This window comes from Dipteris shenzhenensis, chromosome 13 (assembly GCF_047967505.1).
Source record: "Dipteris shenzhenensis isolate YYH24624 ecotype China chromosome 13, Dip_SZ_1.0, whole genome shotgun sequence".
NCBI classification, from domain to species: domain Eukaryota; kingdom Viridiplantae; phylum Streptophyta; class Polypodiopsida; order Gleicheniales; family Dipteridaceae; genus Dipteris; species Dipteris shenzhenensis.
This window is the reverse complement of record NC_141608.1, coordinates 56,164,393-56,183,088: the sequence shown is the minus strand read 5'-3', so window position 1 is coordinate 56,183,088 and position 18,696 is coordinate 56,164,393. Positions and strand designations below refer to the sequence as shown.

The 18,696-nt window shown below is 46.2% G+C and overlaps 1 protein-coding gene across 3 annotated transcripts in view; it reads left to right on the top strand.

Annotated features, from left to right (window-relative positions):
- The first annotated feature begins 2,930 nt into the window (after positions 1 to 2,930).
- LOC147895622 (uncharacterized) overlaps positions 2,931 to 18,696 on the top strand; it is a 43,254-nt gene continuing 27,488 nt past the window's right edge. For all 3 annotated transcript variants that reach the window (XM_087383771.1, XM_087383773.1, XM_087383770.1), the window contains exon 1: positions 2,931 to 3,527. In XM_087383771.1, coding sequence (XP_087239897.1) covers positions 3,231 to 3,527 — 297 coding nt within the window. In that variant the 5' untranslated portion in view covers positions 2,931 to 3,230. The remainder of the gene's footprint in view (positions 3,528 to 18,696) is intronic.

The following is an 18,696-nucleotide window of genomic DNA, read 5'->3' as shown; positions in this document are numbered from 1 at the left end:
AGAGCACTCGGTTCCACCCTCGACTACCTTGGTTGCCATCTGGCAGGATATCATTTACACTCTACGGTCCACCTGGGAGCGCGGGACTCCAGCAAGCTCCAAGGCAACTATTGAGAGGCGTGCTCATTTGTGCAAGGCTTGGCCTGCAGGTGTTTTCTACATCTTCACTCCACGAGGGATTCGCTGGTTGTATAGTCCCCCCACTTGGCTGTTAGCCCCAGTTCCAGAGATCCCCTAGGCAGTGAGTTGGGCTTCTCTAGAACAGGCCAGTTTTTCTTTCAGCATTTTTCGGTTTTTTTTCATACTCAGCACTTCGGGGATGTTGTCTTGTATGAAATCTTTCAAGCATCAATAGAAGGTTCCTTTCTTGGGGAAAAAAAAAACACTTCAGTCCACTGGCTCTTCTTTACTAGATAGCAAAGAAAGCAGGGAAAGAAAAGATCTGCCAAATTTGTTGGAGGCTGATGAACCTAGTATACTATGAGAGATACTTCTCGCCAAACCACCAACATCAACATGATATCACATTGGTCCCGTTGGCCCAAGGGAAGCATTTGCTGGGCCATTGACCCATCATGCATTTTGGACCAGGACGCACCTCGATGGTTCCTTTGGCTATGGGAGGGCTGCCCCCTTCATGAGGTATGGTGGGATATGGGAGAGTGGTTATGGTTGTCCAAAGTAGATCAGTAAGAGCATATTGAGGACATGGACTTTTCTCTCATATGACCCATATAGGATGATGTCTTCAGCTAAAGGCGTCGGCTTGGACTCTCGTGAGAGAGACATTGGGCTAAGTACCAAGTGCCCTAGGTGGTCAAATCTAAATTCTAGAAGCGGTTATGGTCCAACTGATGGCCATGGAAGATCTTCTGTTTTTTTTGGTTGGTTGCTGACGCGGGTCTTCCCATTGCATGGCTGGAGCAAATGCATGTGGATGGGTAGTGCCATCATTGCATGGACATAGTACTTGACTCACTCCCTCATCGCTTATGGAGCTATCCTTGTGCATAGAGGATTGGGTTGGGATCTCTCCATATCGTGGCAATTCAAAGGATTGAGAGAGGTTTGAATTGGGGTACGTCAACCTAGTTAATGGAGGGGGTCATGCCTTCCTCATTGATGAGGTCTCCCCACCTTATAGGATAAATGGATTCAAAATTAAGCTACACGAGGTGGCCCCACTGGTTTGACATCATCCTCTTTAGGACAATGTTTGGGAAAGAGTGGCAACATCACGGCACGAAACATCTGGATTGCACGATGAATCTTGGTAATGCACAAGCACTCCGTTCCACCCACACGGCCAATCTAGTCGCCGTCTAGGAGCATATGACATCAAGATCTAGAGCAACTGTCGAAAGGCGGGAGTGTTTTTGTAAGGTTTGGCCTGCACATATTTTCTATATTTTTAGATCATGAGGGATTTGCTAGTTGTATATTCTTCTTCCCTAGCTGTTAGCCCCTGTTTCCAAGATTTCCTAGGTATTGAACGAGATCTTTGGAAACCGGCTGGTCTTTCCTTTTAGCCAATCTTTCCTTTACTATGTCTCTATGATTAGCACTTACAGGACTATTGACTTGTGTGGTGTTTTTTTAAAGTATCAATAGAAAGTTATTTTCTTTCTTAAAAAAAAAAAAGAGTGGAGCATACGATTGGCTACAATTGAGCAATGAATGGAGCTTGCACTTGCCTGTAATTAGTTGGATGTTGTGCTATTTTAAAGGGGAGAAAGAAAGAGAAAGAGATCAGGCTCCAAGAGGGACCGATGGTCATGGGCAATCATTAAGCCCTACAAGGGCTAGATAACAACCAATTGATGGCACCATTCTAGAGTTAGAATGGGCCTCAGACAAGCTTGCACATGAGTAGGTGGATGACCTACATGATGGGCAGAAGGGCTACGGCAAGGCCCAACCAAAATGGCCTAGAAGTGGAGACTCTTATACCTCTCAAGAAAGACATGAGCCCTTACTTGGACTCTTTGTTGAATTTCTTGTTATGTCTATTGGTTACAAAAAAGTAACCTTATTTTAACTAAAAAAGCCCTCAATAGAAACAATCCGTTATCTTCCCACAATAAGAAATAAAAACTAGAAGCTCGCCACCACCAACAATTGCTAATGTATTACTAGACGCTCATTATGGAAAGAAGATATGTAGATAGACCACAGGTACAATAATAGTAAAAAATAGAGGAAAAGTTTATACGATTTAAATCCATTAGGTAGTGAAAAAATGAGAGTTGTAAATGAACCAAGACACTAAGAAATGTAAAATTTGGTACATAAAAATAACAACCATGTAGGACACAATTTGACTCTGCATATGCTATCCTGTCAAAAAAGTAGTCCCTTTATAAATTAGATAAAAAGGACCTTACATTGTTACCCAAGTTGGATCTCTCCCCTCCAAATTAGCCCTTTAGCAGGCCATAAGATGCATTCCCATTCCACACCTTATTAAAGTTCACATCTGTTTGTACCCTTTAGTTGCTGTCAACAGCATTTAATTTTCTCCACCTTAAAACCTATTTGAAAATAGAGGTTTTCCTTTTAAGTCATGCTAGAACCATGCAAACCCTTGCACCTAAGTTAATGGGCCTATAATAGCAAGAGCATGGGCTTAGATAAATGGAGAGGTCACTAGAAAGGGAGAGGGAGGGAGCGTGGGAAGAACTAACGAATAGTTCAAATAGAGGTTTAGAGGATACTTTTTGGCATGCAAAAGGTAAAGCCATAGTGTTTGCTTTGGGCTCTTTTATTATGGCAAGGGCCTTAAATGCTTAGATAATAGAGAAAGATTCACATCTCAAGTATCTCCTCATAACATTGCTAACAAAAGTATTGCAATGCGAGTCAACGAGCAATGTTGACTAGGATGAATTTCCAAATGCTGCACGACGCTTGAAGACAAGAGAGAGAGGGGGGGAGAGCGCGAGAGAGAGAGAGCGAGAGAGAGAGAGAGAGAGAGTGTGGAAAAAGCAGACGGTTTTCTGCCCACACCCTAAACACCCCTCTCACATTACACTCGCACACCTCACGTGTTTGCACATCCATCTCTCTTTACAGAGGCTCGCTTACACACACACACACACACACACACACACACTTGGTTGCTTTCGTTCGTTCGTCCTTCCTTCGCAGCAACCCTGGCTACTACTGCGAAATCGTTAGTTGCATTCTTGGCCGAGGCCGGGGCCAAGACAGAACCACGTAGCAACGGCCAGATGGAGCCTGCTCCACAGAGCGTCGCAGATTTTACGCAGAAGGTGGAAGTTCAGAAGGTCGAGGTTCCTGATGGGAATGCTGTTGAAGCGATTCAGAAGGATACCGTAAAGGAGCCTTCTCCCGAACAGCCTGCCGCTGACAAATCCGAGAAACAAGAGATCACGGCAGATACGAAGAAGGAGGAGACAGAGGAAGAGCCGCTACCGCCTGAGGTGGACAGTGTGCAGGTTCCTCTGCACTGGCACGCAAAGCCTTGCGTTCACATCACCAGTATCGGAGGACTGGTGACAGAAGAGGTAAGTGAAATACCAATGATGGAATTTCCGTTGTACTTTTGTAAGTGTACTGAAATGAAAATTTCATTACGTGCCTTTGATGAGCATGCAAAAGCATTTAAGGAAATTGACTGTATGGCACTTTGCGTGTATGGACTGCATAGTCAAAGAATGGTACAATGTTATTGTGTGAATATTGGTGTTTTCTTTGCACGAGGAAGATTAAATTGGCACATGAACTTTGGCTAATGTAAAAGAATTCACGTTCAGAAAAAGAGGATGATGAACAGGATCTTGCTTACATTCAGTTTTCAATCGATCGAAAGGACAAAGAGGGCTTGGAAATTGAGAAAAGCTGAAAGGAGAAAGGTTTGGGTTGGTAGATGTTACGTCTTGATTTGGTTGCTGTATCCTGATCTGCAAGCTAAAGCATGCATCATAACAGGATAAGGTCCAAGCACTATGGGCCTAGCAGCAGAAGGAAAGCTGGTGTACTCGAACAGCTGGACTTTGGGAGGAACAGGGTATGAATCAATCCTAAGGACAGGAGACTGAGATTTTAGCATGCGAAAGCAAAAAGGAAGAAAGGTTTTCTTGTTTTCCTTTCTTTTCTGGGGCTGCCAAGGAGAAAGGGGGATGTTTGTTTCCATTATTTCAGAAGATGTGTCTCTAAGAGTTGCAATCAGCCGGCTTCAACTCTGTTGAGGTTGAGTTTTGGTACGGGCAAAAATTCAAACAGGGTATCTTCTAATACGAGGTGTGGGGTGAGGTCTAATATGAATAGGACAGACTCAGAGTTGAAGAGAGGGGCAATTTTGGTGGATATGAAAGCGTGGACTACAAAGAAATGAGCTGCATTGTGACCTTGTAAAGGAGCATGAATATAAATTGTTATAGTGTGCATTATACTTACGATTTTAAAGGGGAAACACAAAGGACAGGAAAGATACATTTAGTCTGTGTTTCCTTTGAAGTATCCGAACGCCAAACTTTTTTAGGTGGTTACACATCTGATTAAATTTTGAACGTGGTGCATTCATTAACCAGGAAACAGGAATAATTGAAGGATAAAAGCATCAAAATTGTGTTAGGGAGCTGTCGGCACTGGTTTAAATTTTGTGTTTTAGTGCGTAAGAGAGCTGCTTTAACTGTTATCAGTTTGGAACCTCAAACATTGGTCATATTTTTAAGGTTGATCATACAACATACCCACAATTATTCACATGAAAGCATAGAGATAAAGAAGAGGTGGATGTTGTGAAAGCATAGAGAGAGAGAGAGAGAGAGAGAGAGAGAGAGAGAGAGAGAGGGAGATTGCTTATCCAAAGGCTAATTAGAAGTTGATATTATATATATATATATATGGTCTAAGTCCAGGGTCTTAGTGTACCCTTGTGCTAGTGTAAGTTTTTTGTCAATACTTAGCATATTCAAGGGTCATAGTGCACCCTGCACCAGCCCATGATGGCTTGCACTTGGATTGAATTTGGATGCCTTCAGAGGACGTTGATATATCTTTCTTTCTTTCTTTCTTGCACGTGCGTGCTCGATCGTCATTTGATAAGCACATGAAGAGAACTCCTCGAATAAACCGGTATGTCTCCAGTACACAGTATTCTCTTAAAAAGCCATGAAAGCTGCTTAATGTCTGAAACCTGAATTAAAAGAAACCCAAAATATATACATGTCAATATCAAGCCTTTCCACAGTTCAGAACAAAGCCAGATAGCATGCAAAAGGTTCCTGCTCATACTGAACCAGCAAATACGCTGGGATACGCCATGAACAGAGTATCATTACAATGTATTTGCATTAACATTTGGATTTAAATTTAACTTTATCAACTCAGAACATCATATAGAGAGAGAGAGAGAGAGAGAGAGAGAGAGAGAGAGTTTATTAAAGTCTGCTAAAGACCGATGGGTCTATGAGACTGCAGGAAAACCTGATACAATGAGCAAAAGGGTGGAGCTACTAACTAACCCATGCTAGAAAACTGTAGACATAGTCAATGATATCATCTTGCATGTCCATAATCATATACAGCCATCTTGGAGTCATTATCCTCATGTGGAGACACAGTCTGATCCAATACAATACAATAGGCATATAGAACGTCAAGAGACACCCAATGACGGACTAGGCAGTGTAGGCAAGAAGCCTGTAATGGATCTTTGTCTGCTTTCTGGATGAGTTATCCGTTGTGCCCTCCTGGCCGCTACCTAGCGACACCAATACAATACAATAGGCATATGGAGCGTCAAGATACATCCAATGATGGACTAGGCAGTGTAGGCAAGAAGCCTATAATGGATTGTTGTCTGTTATCTGGATGAGTAATCCAGCTTGACCTCTTGGCCGCTACCTGATGCAGCCCGTAATGGATCGCTGTCTGCTATCTGGATGAGTAATCCGCCGTGCCCTCCTGGCTGCTACCTGACGTGCCACGGTAATCCTGGTTGGCCACGCCCCAGGTCTGAAAATAGAGGAGATGTGAGTGAGTGATATGTGCGTCTGTCCTTTGTTGGGTGTTCCGGGTCTCGGTCTTAGGGTCTCTGCCTCTCCTGCTATCCGTGGCTGGGAGAGCAACCTGCTCTGCTTGGAAGAACGCTGTGATTGTATTCTGGGATGGGCCAGGCATGGTCCCCTGCTCTTGTCTTTTCAATCTGATGAGGCGATCTCTATGCCGGACTACCTTGAGAATAAAACCTGCCAGGCATTTTTGACTTGGGTATAGAGGAGTCTGGAGAGGCCCTTGAATCCGTCTCCGAAAAGGCAATGGTATCATCCATGAATCTCATAGTAGTCTGCCACCTCATGGCGCTCACACAATGTGTAGGTACGACTCTCCCGGGGTATCCCCTCTCCTCACTTGCTCTGGATACGGAGTCGGTGTGATGACACGTAACTGTCCAAGGGCAATCCTGAGTGAATGTGGTGGTGGGATGATGTGTGTGTGTGTGTGAGAGAGAGAGAGAGAGAGAGAGAGAGAGAGAGAGAGAGAGAGAGAGAGAGAGAGAGCGACTGCATTCGGCATAAGCTGGAATGCATCCAAATAGAGCTGCACTAGCTCAGGTGAATCTGCCAGTTCATGTTCCACCAACCACTTCACATCTAGTGCTGAATAGTTCTTAAACTTTACTTACCAAGTAGTGACGTTGAGTGCGACGCCGTACTTTCCTGTTAGAATGTGCCAAAATCTGCTCAGGATTAAGTACCTCATCAAGCTTTTCAACCTCGGGCTGATCCACATGGAGCATATCATCTAGCACTTCACCTTGAAAAGGTTTCAACAAACTAACATGAAAGGCATTATGGATGGTCCGGTGATCTGGTAGCTTCAGCCTGTAAGCTACATTATTTATCGGTGCCAAAACCTGGAAAGGAGCATAGTACTGCATCTTCAACTTTGTGTACACTTTATCCTATAACCTGCAAATCTACTGCTCTCTAGGTGTGCCTGCGGTTCTTCTTGCTTCGATCCTTAGTCGATGGGATGAGACCCCGCTTTTGTTCGATGGCAATCCTCAGTGCGTACGAGACTTGTCTGTCCTCTAGATACTGGGGCCTGATAGTCACTCCATCCTTTGATATATTCTCAAGAAGTGAGCATGGGAGGTTGGATCTTGGTAGGGAACTCTTGGTTCGCGTCCCCAAGTCCGTGATGTATAGAGCTGGAGTAGATTCAACCATGTGATATGGTTGATCTCATCTCGCGGCTTTTGCAAGGATGGGGCATCCAAGCTGTACTGATGGGATGAGACCCCGCTTTTGTTCGATGGCAATCCTTAGTGCGTGCGAGACTTGTTTGTCCTCTAGATACTGTGGCCTAATAGTCACTCCATCCTTTGATATATTCTCAAGAAGTGAGCATGGGAGGCTGGATCTTGGTAGGGAACTCTTGGTTCGCGTTCCCACGTCCGTGATGTATAGAGCTGGAGTAGATTCAACCATATGATATGGTTGATCTCATCTCGCGGCTTCTGCAGGGATGGGGCATCCAAGCTGTACTGAACGGGAAAGGTGGTCCATTGGAATACCGTGACTGTCAAACTATCTGGATATGCGTACGTACTAGGTTGTGCTGACGCCACTCTCAACTAGTCGTCTGGATGACTCTAAATGCCAACCTTGGTAGCCTCCAACTAGGCAAGGCCCATACCTTGTAAAGACATGTCACTGTCTGGAAGATGGCATCAAGCTTAAGTTTGTGATGTGATGTGGGACGGAATGCTCACTCCGAATCATCCTGAATCCCATAGTCACCTATAGCCTCTCAAATTTCCTTCGGGATTGGGATCATTCCTTTGAGAATGAATAATCATCCTTTAGTGCTAGCCTTCGTCATGGCTGAGTTTTCCCTTCACCTCTAGAGTGCCGACAGAAACTCAGTACAAAGACTTTGTATAAATGGATGCTCAAGTATGTGTGGGTGTGTGGATTTGTATGTGTGAGAGCATATTTTTATACTATGGTCTACACCCACTGTTGGGCGTTGATGATGTTAGTGGGGATCTCATAGTAGCTAGTCCCTGCTATGCGTGATGGAGTTTATGATTTTCAATCTTATGAGTGACTATTGTGAGATTGAAACTGCACTATGTTGTGTTTTTAGAGGATGAGTTTGGGAATGTTCCTGGATTCATCTAGGTATAAGCATTTGGGAAATTCCTCCTACTCGCAGGTGAAAAGATGTGCCGGATCCCGGGGGTTCATAGGGGTTTGGAAACGGGTAAACCCCCTCTTTCAAAGTCTGTTCTACTGCTCCGGGCATCGTGATGCAATAATTTCACATCTTAACCGGGTATGCATTTTTCTAGGTTTCCATAGTTTCGGTTTCAGCCCAACTACGAATTTGTTTGGGAGAGGCCAATTCAATTCGGAGTTGTTGGTAATTTTGTTGATGAATCATGGGATAAGAATATTTTGATCGTCGATAGCTTGCTCCCCCAAAAGGGCGCTGCATACATGGCTAGCGGCCTCATAAGTGTATCAAGTAGCCATCCCTTCTTGGAAGTGTGCTTGGAAGTAGTGTCGCTCTAGTCGAGCCAGAGCTCCTTGCTCCTTGTGTGAGTGGAGCTCTAGCTGCATGAGTCCTTGTGAAAATTGGCCCCGCGAAGATTGCCCTTGGATAGGTGTATGATTGTACGATCTCAATCGGCTCAATCGGCTCCCCTCGGTAATGAAGCTGTGTCAATGAAGTACTACTCGTGAGGTGTTGAAGATCATAACCTTGGTCTTGTCAAGGTTGATTGTTAGGTCTTTCTTTTTGCAAAACACCTCCAGGGCCTCTAGGTGTCTTTGTAGGCTTGCCGTTGAAGACGGAGAGAGAGAGAGAGAGAGAGAGAGAGAGAGAGAGAGAGAGAGAGAGAGAGGGGGGGGGGGGGGGGGAGGGTTCATTAACGTCTAGAAAGACCAAAGTTGAGAAGCCCCTTCTACCAGGCCAATTGGATTATGGTGGTGAGGTCCTATGAGGATATCGTAGATCTGTTGCTCTCTCGGTGCGTGGTCTCCATATCCTCTATATGCGTTGGGCCATGTCAATGGTGATGCCTTGTGTTTGGTGGTCACCTCCAAGTAACGCTGCGATACACTGAGCTTTGGTTCGTCTCTGCTCTACTCTTGGTCTCTACAATCCTTGCTTCTTCTCTCCTTGCCTCGTCCTACTGTTGATCCACTTTGCCCACATCCTATCCACCTTCTCCTCCCCTCCTTGTGACTCGGCTTTGAATCAAACTCATAGAAGTTTGTGATATTATGCATCTGTGCTCGGTTCATTCCCGTCTAAAGTGTAGCTGTCTCTGCTTGCTGTTTGCTGTCTGATATGTCTTTGTAGGATCTCTTTGTGCCTTTGTATCTCTATTAGGTCTAGGTTGACACACGTGGTTAGCAAAATGAATTACCTGGATCAATGGTCCAAAACCATCCCCCTCTTGAGAAAGGCAGTGTTGTTGCCTCCGTTTCTCACAGTATACCGTTCATCTACACATCAAGTGCTCTGTTATGCTCTAGCCGAGATAGCATGACCTCAGAAAGATCGGTGGGCATTTTCTCTTAGATGATCGACTTTTGTAATATTTCATGTGCGTAAATTAAATGGTCAAGGGAAGTAACTGCCAAGGTCCTAGGTGAGGGTGTATTGGCATCGACTAGGTGGTTCTAAGTGCTAAGGCCTAGGTACACCTAAATGTGTAAAAATGCCAAGGGGCAAATGTTTTAATTGTGCCCCAAGAGAGGGGTAAATGGTGTACCAAGCTAAAGGTCTAAAATGTTGACATGTGGCAGGAGGGAACCATCTAGGGAATTGTGGGCTTGTGGATAAGCATGAAGAAAAAAAAGTTACGTATCTTTATGGGCATGCAATCCATGAGAGAGGCTGGGAGGATATTCGGGATGCCTACGCCTGTGAATTTTGTCCGTGAATCGACAGAGCAAAAGAGAGATTAGTTAGTGATTGTATCATTTGGTATCAGAGCACAGAACATCTGGGAGCGTGGATGAACGAGTTGTGTAGAAGGGACGAGCTGTCTACGTGAACCCGTTGGTTTACGGTTAGCTTAGAGCCAGGGAACGGTGGCGCGTGAGACTGAAATTAGAGAAAGGCCCTTCGACGCGATAAGCGCTGTTGGGTGAAACACCTATGAAATCAGCGTGGCTCAGGCTGGACGAGGGGATTACGACGTGTGCTTTTAAATGGTCACGGGATTTGGCCGTCTCGTCCGTTGGTGTCAAGCAAGGATTAGAGGTGGTTATTCATTTGGTAAATGAGGCGTGGCGATGGGCGACGCACGGGCAGCGATGGTAACGTGGGGGCTCGATGGCGATGCGTGGCTGATTAGCCCAACGAAGTAGTCGGGTACTGGTTCGATCGACTGGCCATCTAGCAGCTCCTCAAGGCAGCAAATAGGAGCAGTGCAGCTATGATAGGTTGATGAGCAGCGCCAAAGATGCGTGGGAGGTTGCACATCTGGGATGTGGTCACGAAAATAGCCCGTGAGCACTGAGGCTGATTCCGAAACAGAGAGTAGGCTGATTTTGAATGAGAGAAGCGAATAGCTGGGTGAGTGCCTTGGTTGGTGGCGCAGATTTTCGAGGCTTGCAAAGGCTTGGCAGAAGAAAGGAATTCGGGACTCCGGGATATTCCAGGGAGCAGTTCTTTTCCCTTCTATAAAAATTTTCAATTTGCAGTTTATTATTCCTGTACAGCAAAGGAGAATTTGAAGTGTGATATACTTTTGGGGTTTTTGACGTACGGAAAGAAGTTATTTAAAAAAGAAAACTATTTTCCTTTTTAAAAGAATGGAGGCAGAGGGACAAGATTCTAGGGTAAATCCTGGTGAATCTAGAGCGCGATCTACGCAACAAGTGTCCCATCACACAACACCTACTCTGGTGGGTAGGATTTCTGTACTAGAAGATGCTTTAGAATAGATCATGAACCAGCAGCTTCAAGTGAACGCTGGTCAAAATGAAATTAGAGAAATGGTGCAAGCCTTGTCGGCTAGACCATCTAGAAATGAAAAGGGCAAAGCTCCAGCAAAGCCAGAGCCCAGTATACACTCGTCGGAACGTGTGAAGGCCAAGGTACCTAATATTGCCAACTATAGACCTAAGAAGTACGCTGGTCGGATGACCGAGCGCAGTTCTGATGTGATCGAGGTTTGGTTACACAAGTGGGAAGAAGCCTTCGCCATTTGTGAAATCAGATTTGATCTAAAGAAAATTTGCGAGACCACTCACCTGTTTATTGAGGCAGCGGATAGATGGTGGATAAAGCAACAGAAAGATCAAGTTGCCCCTGCCACCTGGGAAGGGTTTAAGGCTGAATTTAAGAAACACTTTCTTCCACCTGACGAAGAGTCCCGAGCTTGGGATGCTTATAGAAACCTTCGCTAGAGGAATTTGTCGGTGGCAGAGTACACTGACAAGTTCAGGGAATGTGTTATGAAAATAACAGACCCTCTCCCTATGTCGGTTCAGTTGAAAGACTATATCTATGGACTGAACAACAAGATTAAAATGAAAGTTCGGGCTAAATATGTGACTACATTAGATGAATCTATTGCAGTAGCCCTGAACTATGAGGATGCCAGAGGCAGACCTAGTGGGTTTATGCAGACAGCGACTCAGCATGAGTACCCGAGAAAAGGGGGATTTCAGAGGAAATGGACTTCAAAGACAAGTGTCTCGCACCCAAGTGGCCAAACCAAGCAGGTGAAGCCGGTTGAGGGACAAGCAAAGACAAGTACCACCGTTGGGGTGAAAAGAAAAGTAACTCCAATGGCAGCCCGGGCTTGGTCAAAGAAAAAGCTAGAAAAGAAGGATTGTGCTTCGACTGCCTTGAGCGACATCAGTGGAAAGATTGTCCACTAAACAAAGACCGTCGCACGGCTAATATGATAATATCTGAATGCGACGCGGAAATGCAGGAGAGTCCCAATGCAGAACATATGCAGATGCAATTGGCGGGACCTTCTCAGAGGTTAGTACCTGTGTTGTTAAGTGTGTCTGCTACTAAGTTAGTAAGCGGTGCACCTGATAACATCCTTTCAAAGCCTGCAGCAACGGGGTATACGGTTTTCGATGAGCCCGAGTTGATTAAAATGAAAGGGCAAGTAGCCAATCATGATGTGATTGTGTTGTTTGACTCAGCGTCAGCGCACAACGTAATTAACTCGAAGCTTATTAAGAGGCTCAAGTTGAGAACTAGTCCGTCTGACTATGCTTATACGGTCAGGATGGCGGACGGAAGTTCGACTGAAGTATGGGACCAAAGGGTTACCCAGTTGGAACTTCGAATTCAGGACTATGTTGAGAAGCTGGACTTTGAGTTGACCAGGCTTGCTCACGCAGATATAGCCCTAGGCATGGCTTGGCATTTTTGGAAAAATCCAGCCATTGATTGGAAAAAGCATATTTACCAGTTCAAGATGAACGGGGTAGAATATGTTTTGCGAGGTGAGAAGGATTTACCTCGAGGACCATTGATTTCAGCCATGGAAATTCGGAAGACTCCGAAAGAGTTTTTGTGTCTGTGTATAGCATCGGTAGAGTCGATTGATGATGTGTCGACTAGCACTGAGGCTACCCAAGATGGGAAAATGGCCGAGTTGGCTAAAGAGATATCGGAGAAGTTCTTTGATTGTTTTAGATGAGTTACCTTATGGGTTACCTCCAGAGCGGAATGTTCAGCATAAAATTGAGCTTATCCTGGGGGAAGAACCTGTAAATAGACCTCCCTATAGATTAAGCTTTACAAAGGAAGCTGAGGTGCGAAGACAATTGGAAGAATGCCTCAAGCTGGGGCAGATTCAACCCAGTTTTTCACCTTTTGCTTCCCCCAGTGATATTAAAGAGGAAGAAAGATGATACGTTTCGTCTCTGTATAGATTAGAGAGCATTGAATAATATCACTATTAAGCACAGGTATCCGATGGCTCGGATCGATGATTTGCTAGATGCATTGCATGGGGCCGTAATTTTTAGTAAGATAGATCTTAAGTGTGGCTATCATCAGATCCGTATTAGAGCCGAGGATGTGCATAAAACCGCTTTCAGAAGCAGGTTTGGTCATTATGAGTTTTTGGTAATGCCCTTTGGACTTACCAATGCTCCAGCTACATTCGTCATGCTTATGAACGATTTACTACGTCCGTATATTGGAAAGTTTGTAGTACATCTTATTTACGATATTCTGGTATTCAGTAAAAGTATTACTGAGCATCGCGAACACGTAAGAATAGTGTTCAGTACTTTGAGGAAAGCCAGTCTTTATGTAAATAAGAAGAAAACTATACTGTGTATGGTTAGACTTGAATATTTAGGATTCATAATTACTCCAGAGGGGGTAGAAATGGATCCAAAGGAAGTGGCTGCGATACTGACTTAGCCAATCCCTCAGAGTTTGACCGCTTTGCGATCATTCTTGGGATTTGTCCTATTTTATCGAAGGCTTATCAAAGGATATTCCGAAATAGTATCGCCATTGACTAATCTGACCTCAGATAAAGTATCTTTTATATGGGGATAGAATCAACAAGAAAGTTTTTACACCATAAAACAAGCTGTGGTCACAGGACCGGTGTTAAAAATAGTTGATCACCAGAAACCATTGTTCCTGGAAACCGATGAAAGTGGCATTGCGGTAGGAGCAGTTCTCCTTCAAGAGGGAAGGCCAGTAGCCTTTGAAAGCAAGAAGCTTTCTCCCTCTCAAAGAAATTGGCCAACTCATGAATTAGAGTTGTATGCTGTTGTCCATGCTTTGAAAACATGGCGACATTATTTGTATGGATTAGAGTTTTATGTGGATGTTGATCATGATACTCTGAAACATTTTTGTAAACAACCTGACTTGAGAGGCCGCCAAGCTAGGTGGGCAGAACTCATGCAGGAGTTTAATTTGACGATTCGGTACCGAAGAGGCAAGGATAATAAAGAAGTTGATGCGTTGTCACGCATTATGCATAACATGAGTTTCACGGTGTTAGAGTGCTCTAATGGCCGAGATTAGAGAAACTCAAAAGGTGGAGGAGTTCGTCCAGAGCCTTTGGCCTAAGGCTCATGTGTTAAAACCCGGGGAAAAGGAAGACCTGGCATCCAGAAAAGGCCAAACTTATGCAAGATATGCCATAAGGGATGGTATGCTGAAAAGAAATGGCAAGGTAGTAGTACCTAATCAGAATGATCTCAGGCAGAGAGTCATTCGACAATGCCATGATAGCCCATGTGCGGGACATCCAGGAGTCGAGAAGACATATGATCTCGTGAAGCGAGATTTCTTTTGGCCAAAGATGAAAAAGCATATTCATGAATATGTGACACGTTGTTTTTCGTGTCAAGTAAGTAAGACAGAGCGGGTGAAGCCACCCGGACTTTTACAGTCCTTGGAGATACCACTAAGTAAGTGGGAGAGCATTTCCATGGACTTTATTGTAGGGCTGCCTACGACACAAGGTGGATATGATTCTATCCTTGTGGTGGTTGATCGTCTTACCAAGATGGCTCACATATCAATAGTGACGCCTTTGGTCGGGCGGTCTCCTCCAAATAGAGCCGGACATCCAGCATGCGTGCTCTGGTCCGTCTCGCTGTGTCGTGGGTGGCTCCTGTGTCGCTGGCTGTACTCCCGGTCATCGTCTCATCTCACTAGCCCATGCTTCCCTTATGTCGTCGATCTCCTCCTCTGAAACCAGCCTTCAGATAAACTAAAGGGTGGTGAGTAAATAATTAACCAGCAAATAGAGAACAATTTCAGCAACTCAAGAGAATACAGAAACCACAATAGGGAGCTGGAAAGGTCACCTCCCCATCTGTAAGCCCCCATATGAGGAGAGCATGGGGGAGGGAGACCTAAGGCATGTGCCCAAAAGAAAAGGTAAGGGAGGGGGCTGCCACATGGGCAGCACCTCACTGGGAAAGTACAGCCAAAAGGGGCTGCCACATGGGCAGCACATGAGCTGCCATGTGGGCAGCACAGCAGCCTGGCAGAGGCGCTTCAAGGACTGTCTGTACGGGCTGGAACAGGCCCCTAACAGAGGCGCACAGGAGGGCGGACTGAGGTGGCATGTGGCCCAGCAAAGGCGCACACATGTGGGCAGGACAGGGTGCAGGAAAGGGGCGCAGCAGAGGCGGGTGTACCAGCAGGAGGGTCGGCCATCTTGGAGGGGCTGGTTGGAGCCAGCCGACCAAGCCTTATATAGGCAGACAGAAGGGGCTGGGCCCCTGCGTTGGAAGGAGGGCTAAAGCCCTTGGAGTTTGGGCCAAAGGTCCTGGAAAAGAGAGCCCCAAAATGGACATTTTGAGGCAGTAAAGTCGGTCAAGGAGGGGCTGAGTGGGTCGGCCAGATCTCCCCCTCCTGGTCGTTTTTTTCAGCAAGGCATTGGGCCTATAAAAGGAGAGGCTCTGGCCCTCATTCATCATCCAGCAGCTCAGCAGAAAAGGCAGCAGACAGGAGCAGCCAGAAGACACTTCCTTGGGCCTCATCCTGGAGGTGAAGGAGAGTAGAACGTGTGCTGCAGACTGAGCTCTCAAGGGCTAAACCTTGGCTGTCTCTGAGGGCAGCAAGGTGTTGTGATCTTGATGGAAAGTCTACAGAAGCTCAAGGTGGAGCACGTGGGCTCGAGTCTAGAGATAGCCGGCAGATAGGAGATGGACCTTGTGGTAAGATTAGAGGACCACACCATTGGTGGGACTCTGGATCTATCTCTTTTGTATTGTGTCTATAGCTTTGGACAGAAATATATTATTTTGGTGGTTTCTCTATTTGGCTGGTTCATTGTCTATTGATGAGTCTGCACATCTATTCTATGCACATTAAGTTAAGAAGTTTGTGATTCCACACCCCACACCACACTGTGTGAGCTCCTCGGCAATTCTATCAGTCTTCCGCTGTGTGTGCGTACCCTCTGTTGGGCCATTTCTAACATGGTATCAGAGCCCAAGTAGGAGGCTCATAGGTGTGGGAGCCTGAAGGCAGGGACCTTGCTGAAGGACGACCCTGATTCAGAGGCTCTTGGGAATCGACTTCCACGACTGGAGGACAGTGCCCTTGCGCCAAGGAGGGTGACTTAGGTTCAGTCAGATGCGTTTACAGTTCTGGTCTACTGAAGATTGAGTTTGATCAACTTTGCTGTGTGGATTAGGGGCAGAAATGTTGACCTCTTCAGCCCCTGCCCTCCCTTCCCCCTCCCTCAGTTTTCTCTCTTTCACTATCCCTAACTTTGGAGAGTTTGGGAAACTGGACGGGACAAACTACCCGATTTGGAAGGTGAAGATCCGGAGTCCTTCAGTGGCTCGGAAGCTGTGGAAACTGACAACGGGAGTGGAGGCGAAGGCAGAGGACATGGTGGACAGACAGGGGAATATACTCATGGCAGGAGACGGAGAAGAGCTCAAAACTTGGGAAGACAGAGATGCCCATGCCTTGGCATTGATCATAGGGACTACGGCGGACTCTGTGCTTCCTCACATCCAGATGGCCGAGATGTCAGTAGAGGTGTGGGTCACTCTGAAGGATCTGTACGAAACAGACACCACATTTCGGATCTTGCTTCTTCAGCATCAGCTTTACAATCTTGATATGGATGAGGGAGATTCGGTACATAGCCACTTAACGAAGGTCAAGGTGCTGAGGGATTAACTGGCATCAGTTGGTCAAAAGGTGGACTCATGCCATTTGGCCTTGATGGTATTGAGGAGGCTACCTCGGAGTTTCAAAAGCTTTGTTACGACTGTGATAGCAGGAGAGAGGACCAAACCTCTGACTTTTGAGAAGTTGGGTCCATTACTGCTACAGGAGAAAGCTAGGGAGAAGCTCTAGAACAACGACAAAGACGAGAAGGCGTTGCTGGTGAAGGATTACGTTGGCAAAGGAAAGGGCAAGCCTAACGGTGGCAAGTCCAAGAAAGACGACTCTGATGACGAGGACACTTCCAAGAGGAATCAGAGAAAGAAGTGCTGCTATTATGACACGCCAATACATTTTACGAAGGACTGCAGAAAGAAGAAGGCGGATCAGAAAAACAAAAGGAAGGAGTCCGACTTAGATTCATAGGGTGATACAAAGGCCAAAGCAAATGTGGTAATCGAAGAGTTGTTCCTGGTGACATCTCCATGTGTTACCGAGTTTAGATATGTTGACCTAGAAACCATAGTGAGAATGCCTGACATTGAGATGTGGGTCGACGAGGAGTCAGAGACCTTTGTGAAGGTGACTGACAGCATGGAGTGCTTGGTATCTTCCAGGTGCGTGGCTGTTGACACTGGCACGATGGTGGATTCCATGGAATGCCCTGGGTTCTCATGTTCAGATTGATGCTGAACTTCAGAAGGGGATAGTACAGGATTACGCAAGCTATTGGTATGTGCCTCGATGAGGTGCATGGTTTGCTTTCAGAGCAAGTACATAGGCTGTATGATGATCTGGTATGTACTTGATGTTCTTCATTTAAACCTTTATAGCATGCTGTGGAGAGACTCTGCTCTTCATTTGTCTCAGGTAATGCGAGGTTGGAAGGAATTGGCCTTCTTCGAAGGTAGAAGGGGAAGTGTGGGTGCTTCTTAAAATCTCGGACGCAGATTGCTGGAAGGTGATGGACAAGGTGTACTGAAGCCAGAAGAGTACCTGCTTGAGAACTCAGTGAGAGTTCATGGTCCAGGTTATCTGGAAATATTTATTTGTTGCAAACCTTGCCAAAGGAAGGACGGGTTGAAACAGACCCTCAGAGCATGGTGTCTGGAAGACTCCAGGTTGTTCACTCATTATGCGGGGGGCAATTGGAAGATCGTGACGGTTGGATTGCTCGAGTTCGAAGGCATGAACGTGATTGAAGGAGGTGGTGCTCGGAGGCGCTACCAAAGATGGACTTGTGTACCAGGATGGTATGCGGAAGCGGAACCAGACCTGGTGGAGTAGGAGACACTGGATGAAAAGCCAGGAAAAGATTTCGACATCCAAAGGACTACGACCAGGGAGTTACTGGAGCATCGTCGTGGACGTGTTGGCATTGGGATCGACGTGTTGGCATTGGGCCGAGATGTGTCGGTGAGAGGGGGTGTTGGAAGATCTCCTCCCCATCTGTAAGCCCCCATATGAGGAGTGCATGGGGGAGGGAGACATAGGCCATGTGCCCAAAAGAAAAGGTAAGGGAGGGGGCTTCCACATGGGCAGCACATGAGCTGCCATGTGGGCAGCACAACAGCCTGGCAGAGGTGCTTCAAGGACTGTCTATACGGGCTGGAACAGGCTCCTAACAGAGGTGCACAGGAGGGTGGACTGAGGCGGCATGTGGCGCAGCAAAGGCACACACGTGTGGGCAGGATAGGGTGCCGGAAAGGGGTGCAGCAGAGGCGGGTGTACCAGTAGAGGGTCGGCCATCTTGGAGGGGCTGGTTGGAGCCAGCCAACCAAGCCTTATATAGGGCTTTGGGCCTTGTTCATCACCCAACAGTTCAGCAAAAGGCAGCAGACAGGAGCAGCCAGAAGACACTTCCTTGGGCCTCATCCTGGAGGTGAAGGAGAGTAGAAGGTGTGCTGAATCTTGGCTGTCTCTGAGGGCAGCAAGGTGTTGTGTTCTCGACGGAAAGTCTACAGAAGCTTGAGGTGGAGCACGTGGGCTCAAGTCTAGAGATAGCCGGCATCTAGGAGAAGGACCTTGTGGTAAGATCAGAGGACCACACCATTGGTGGGACTC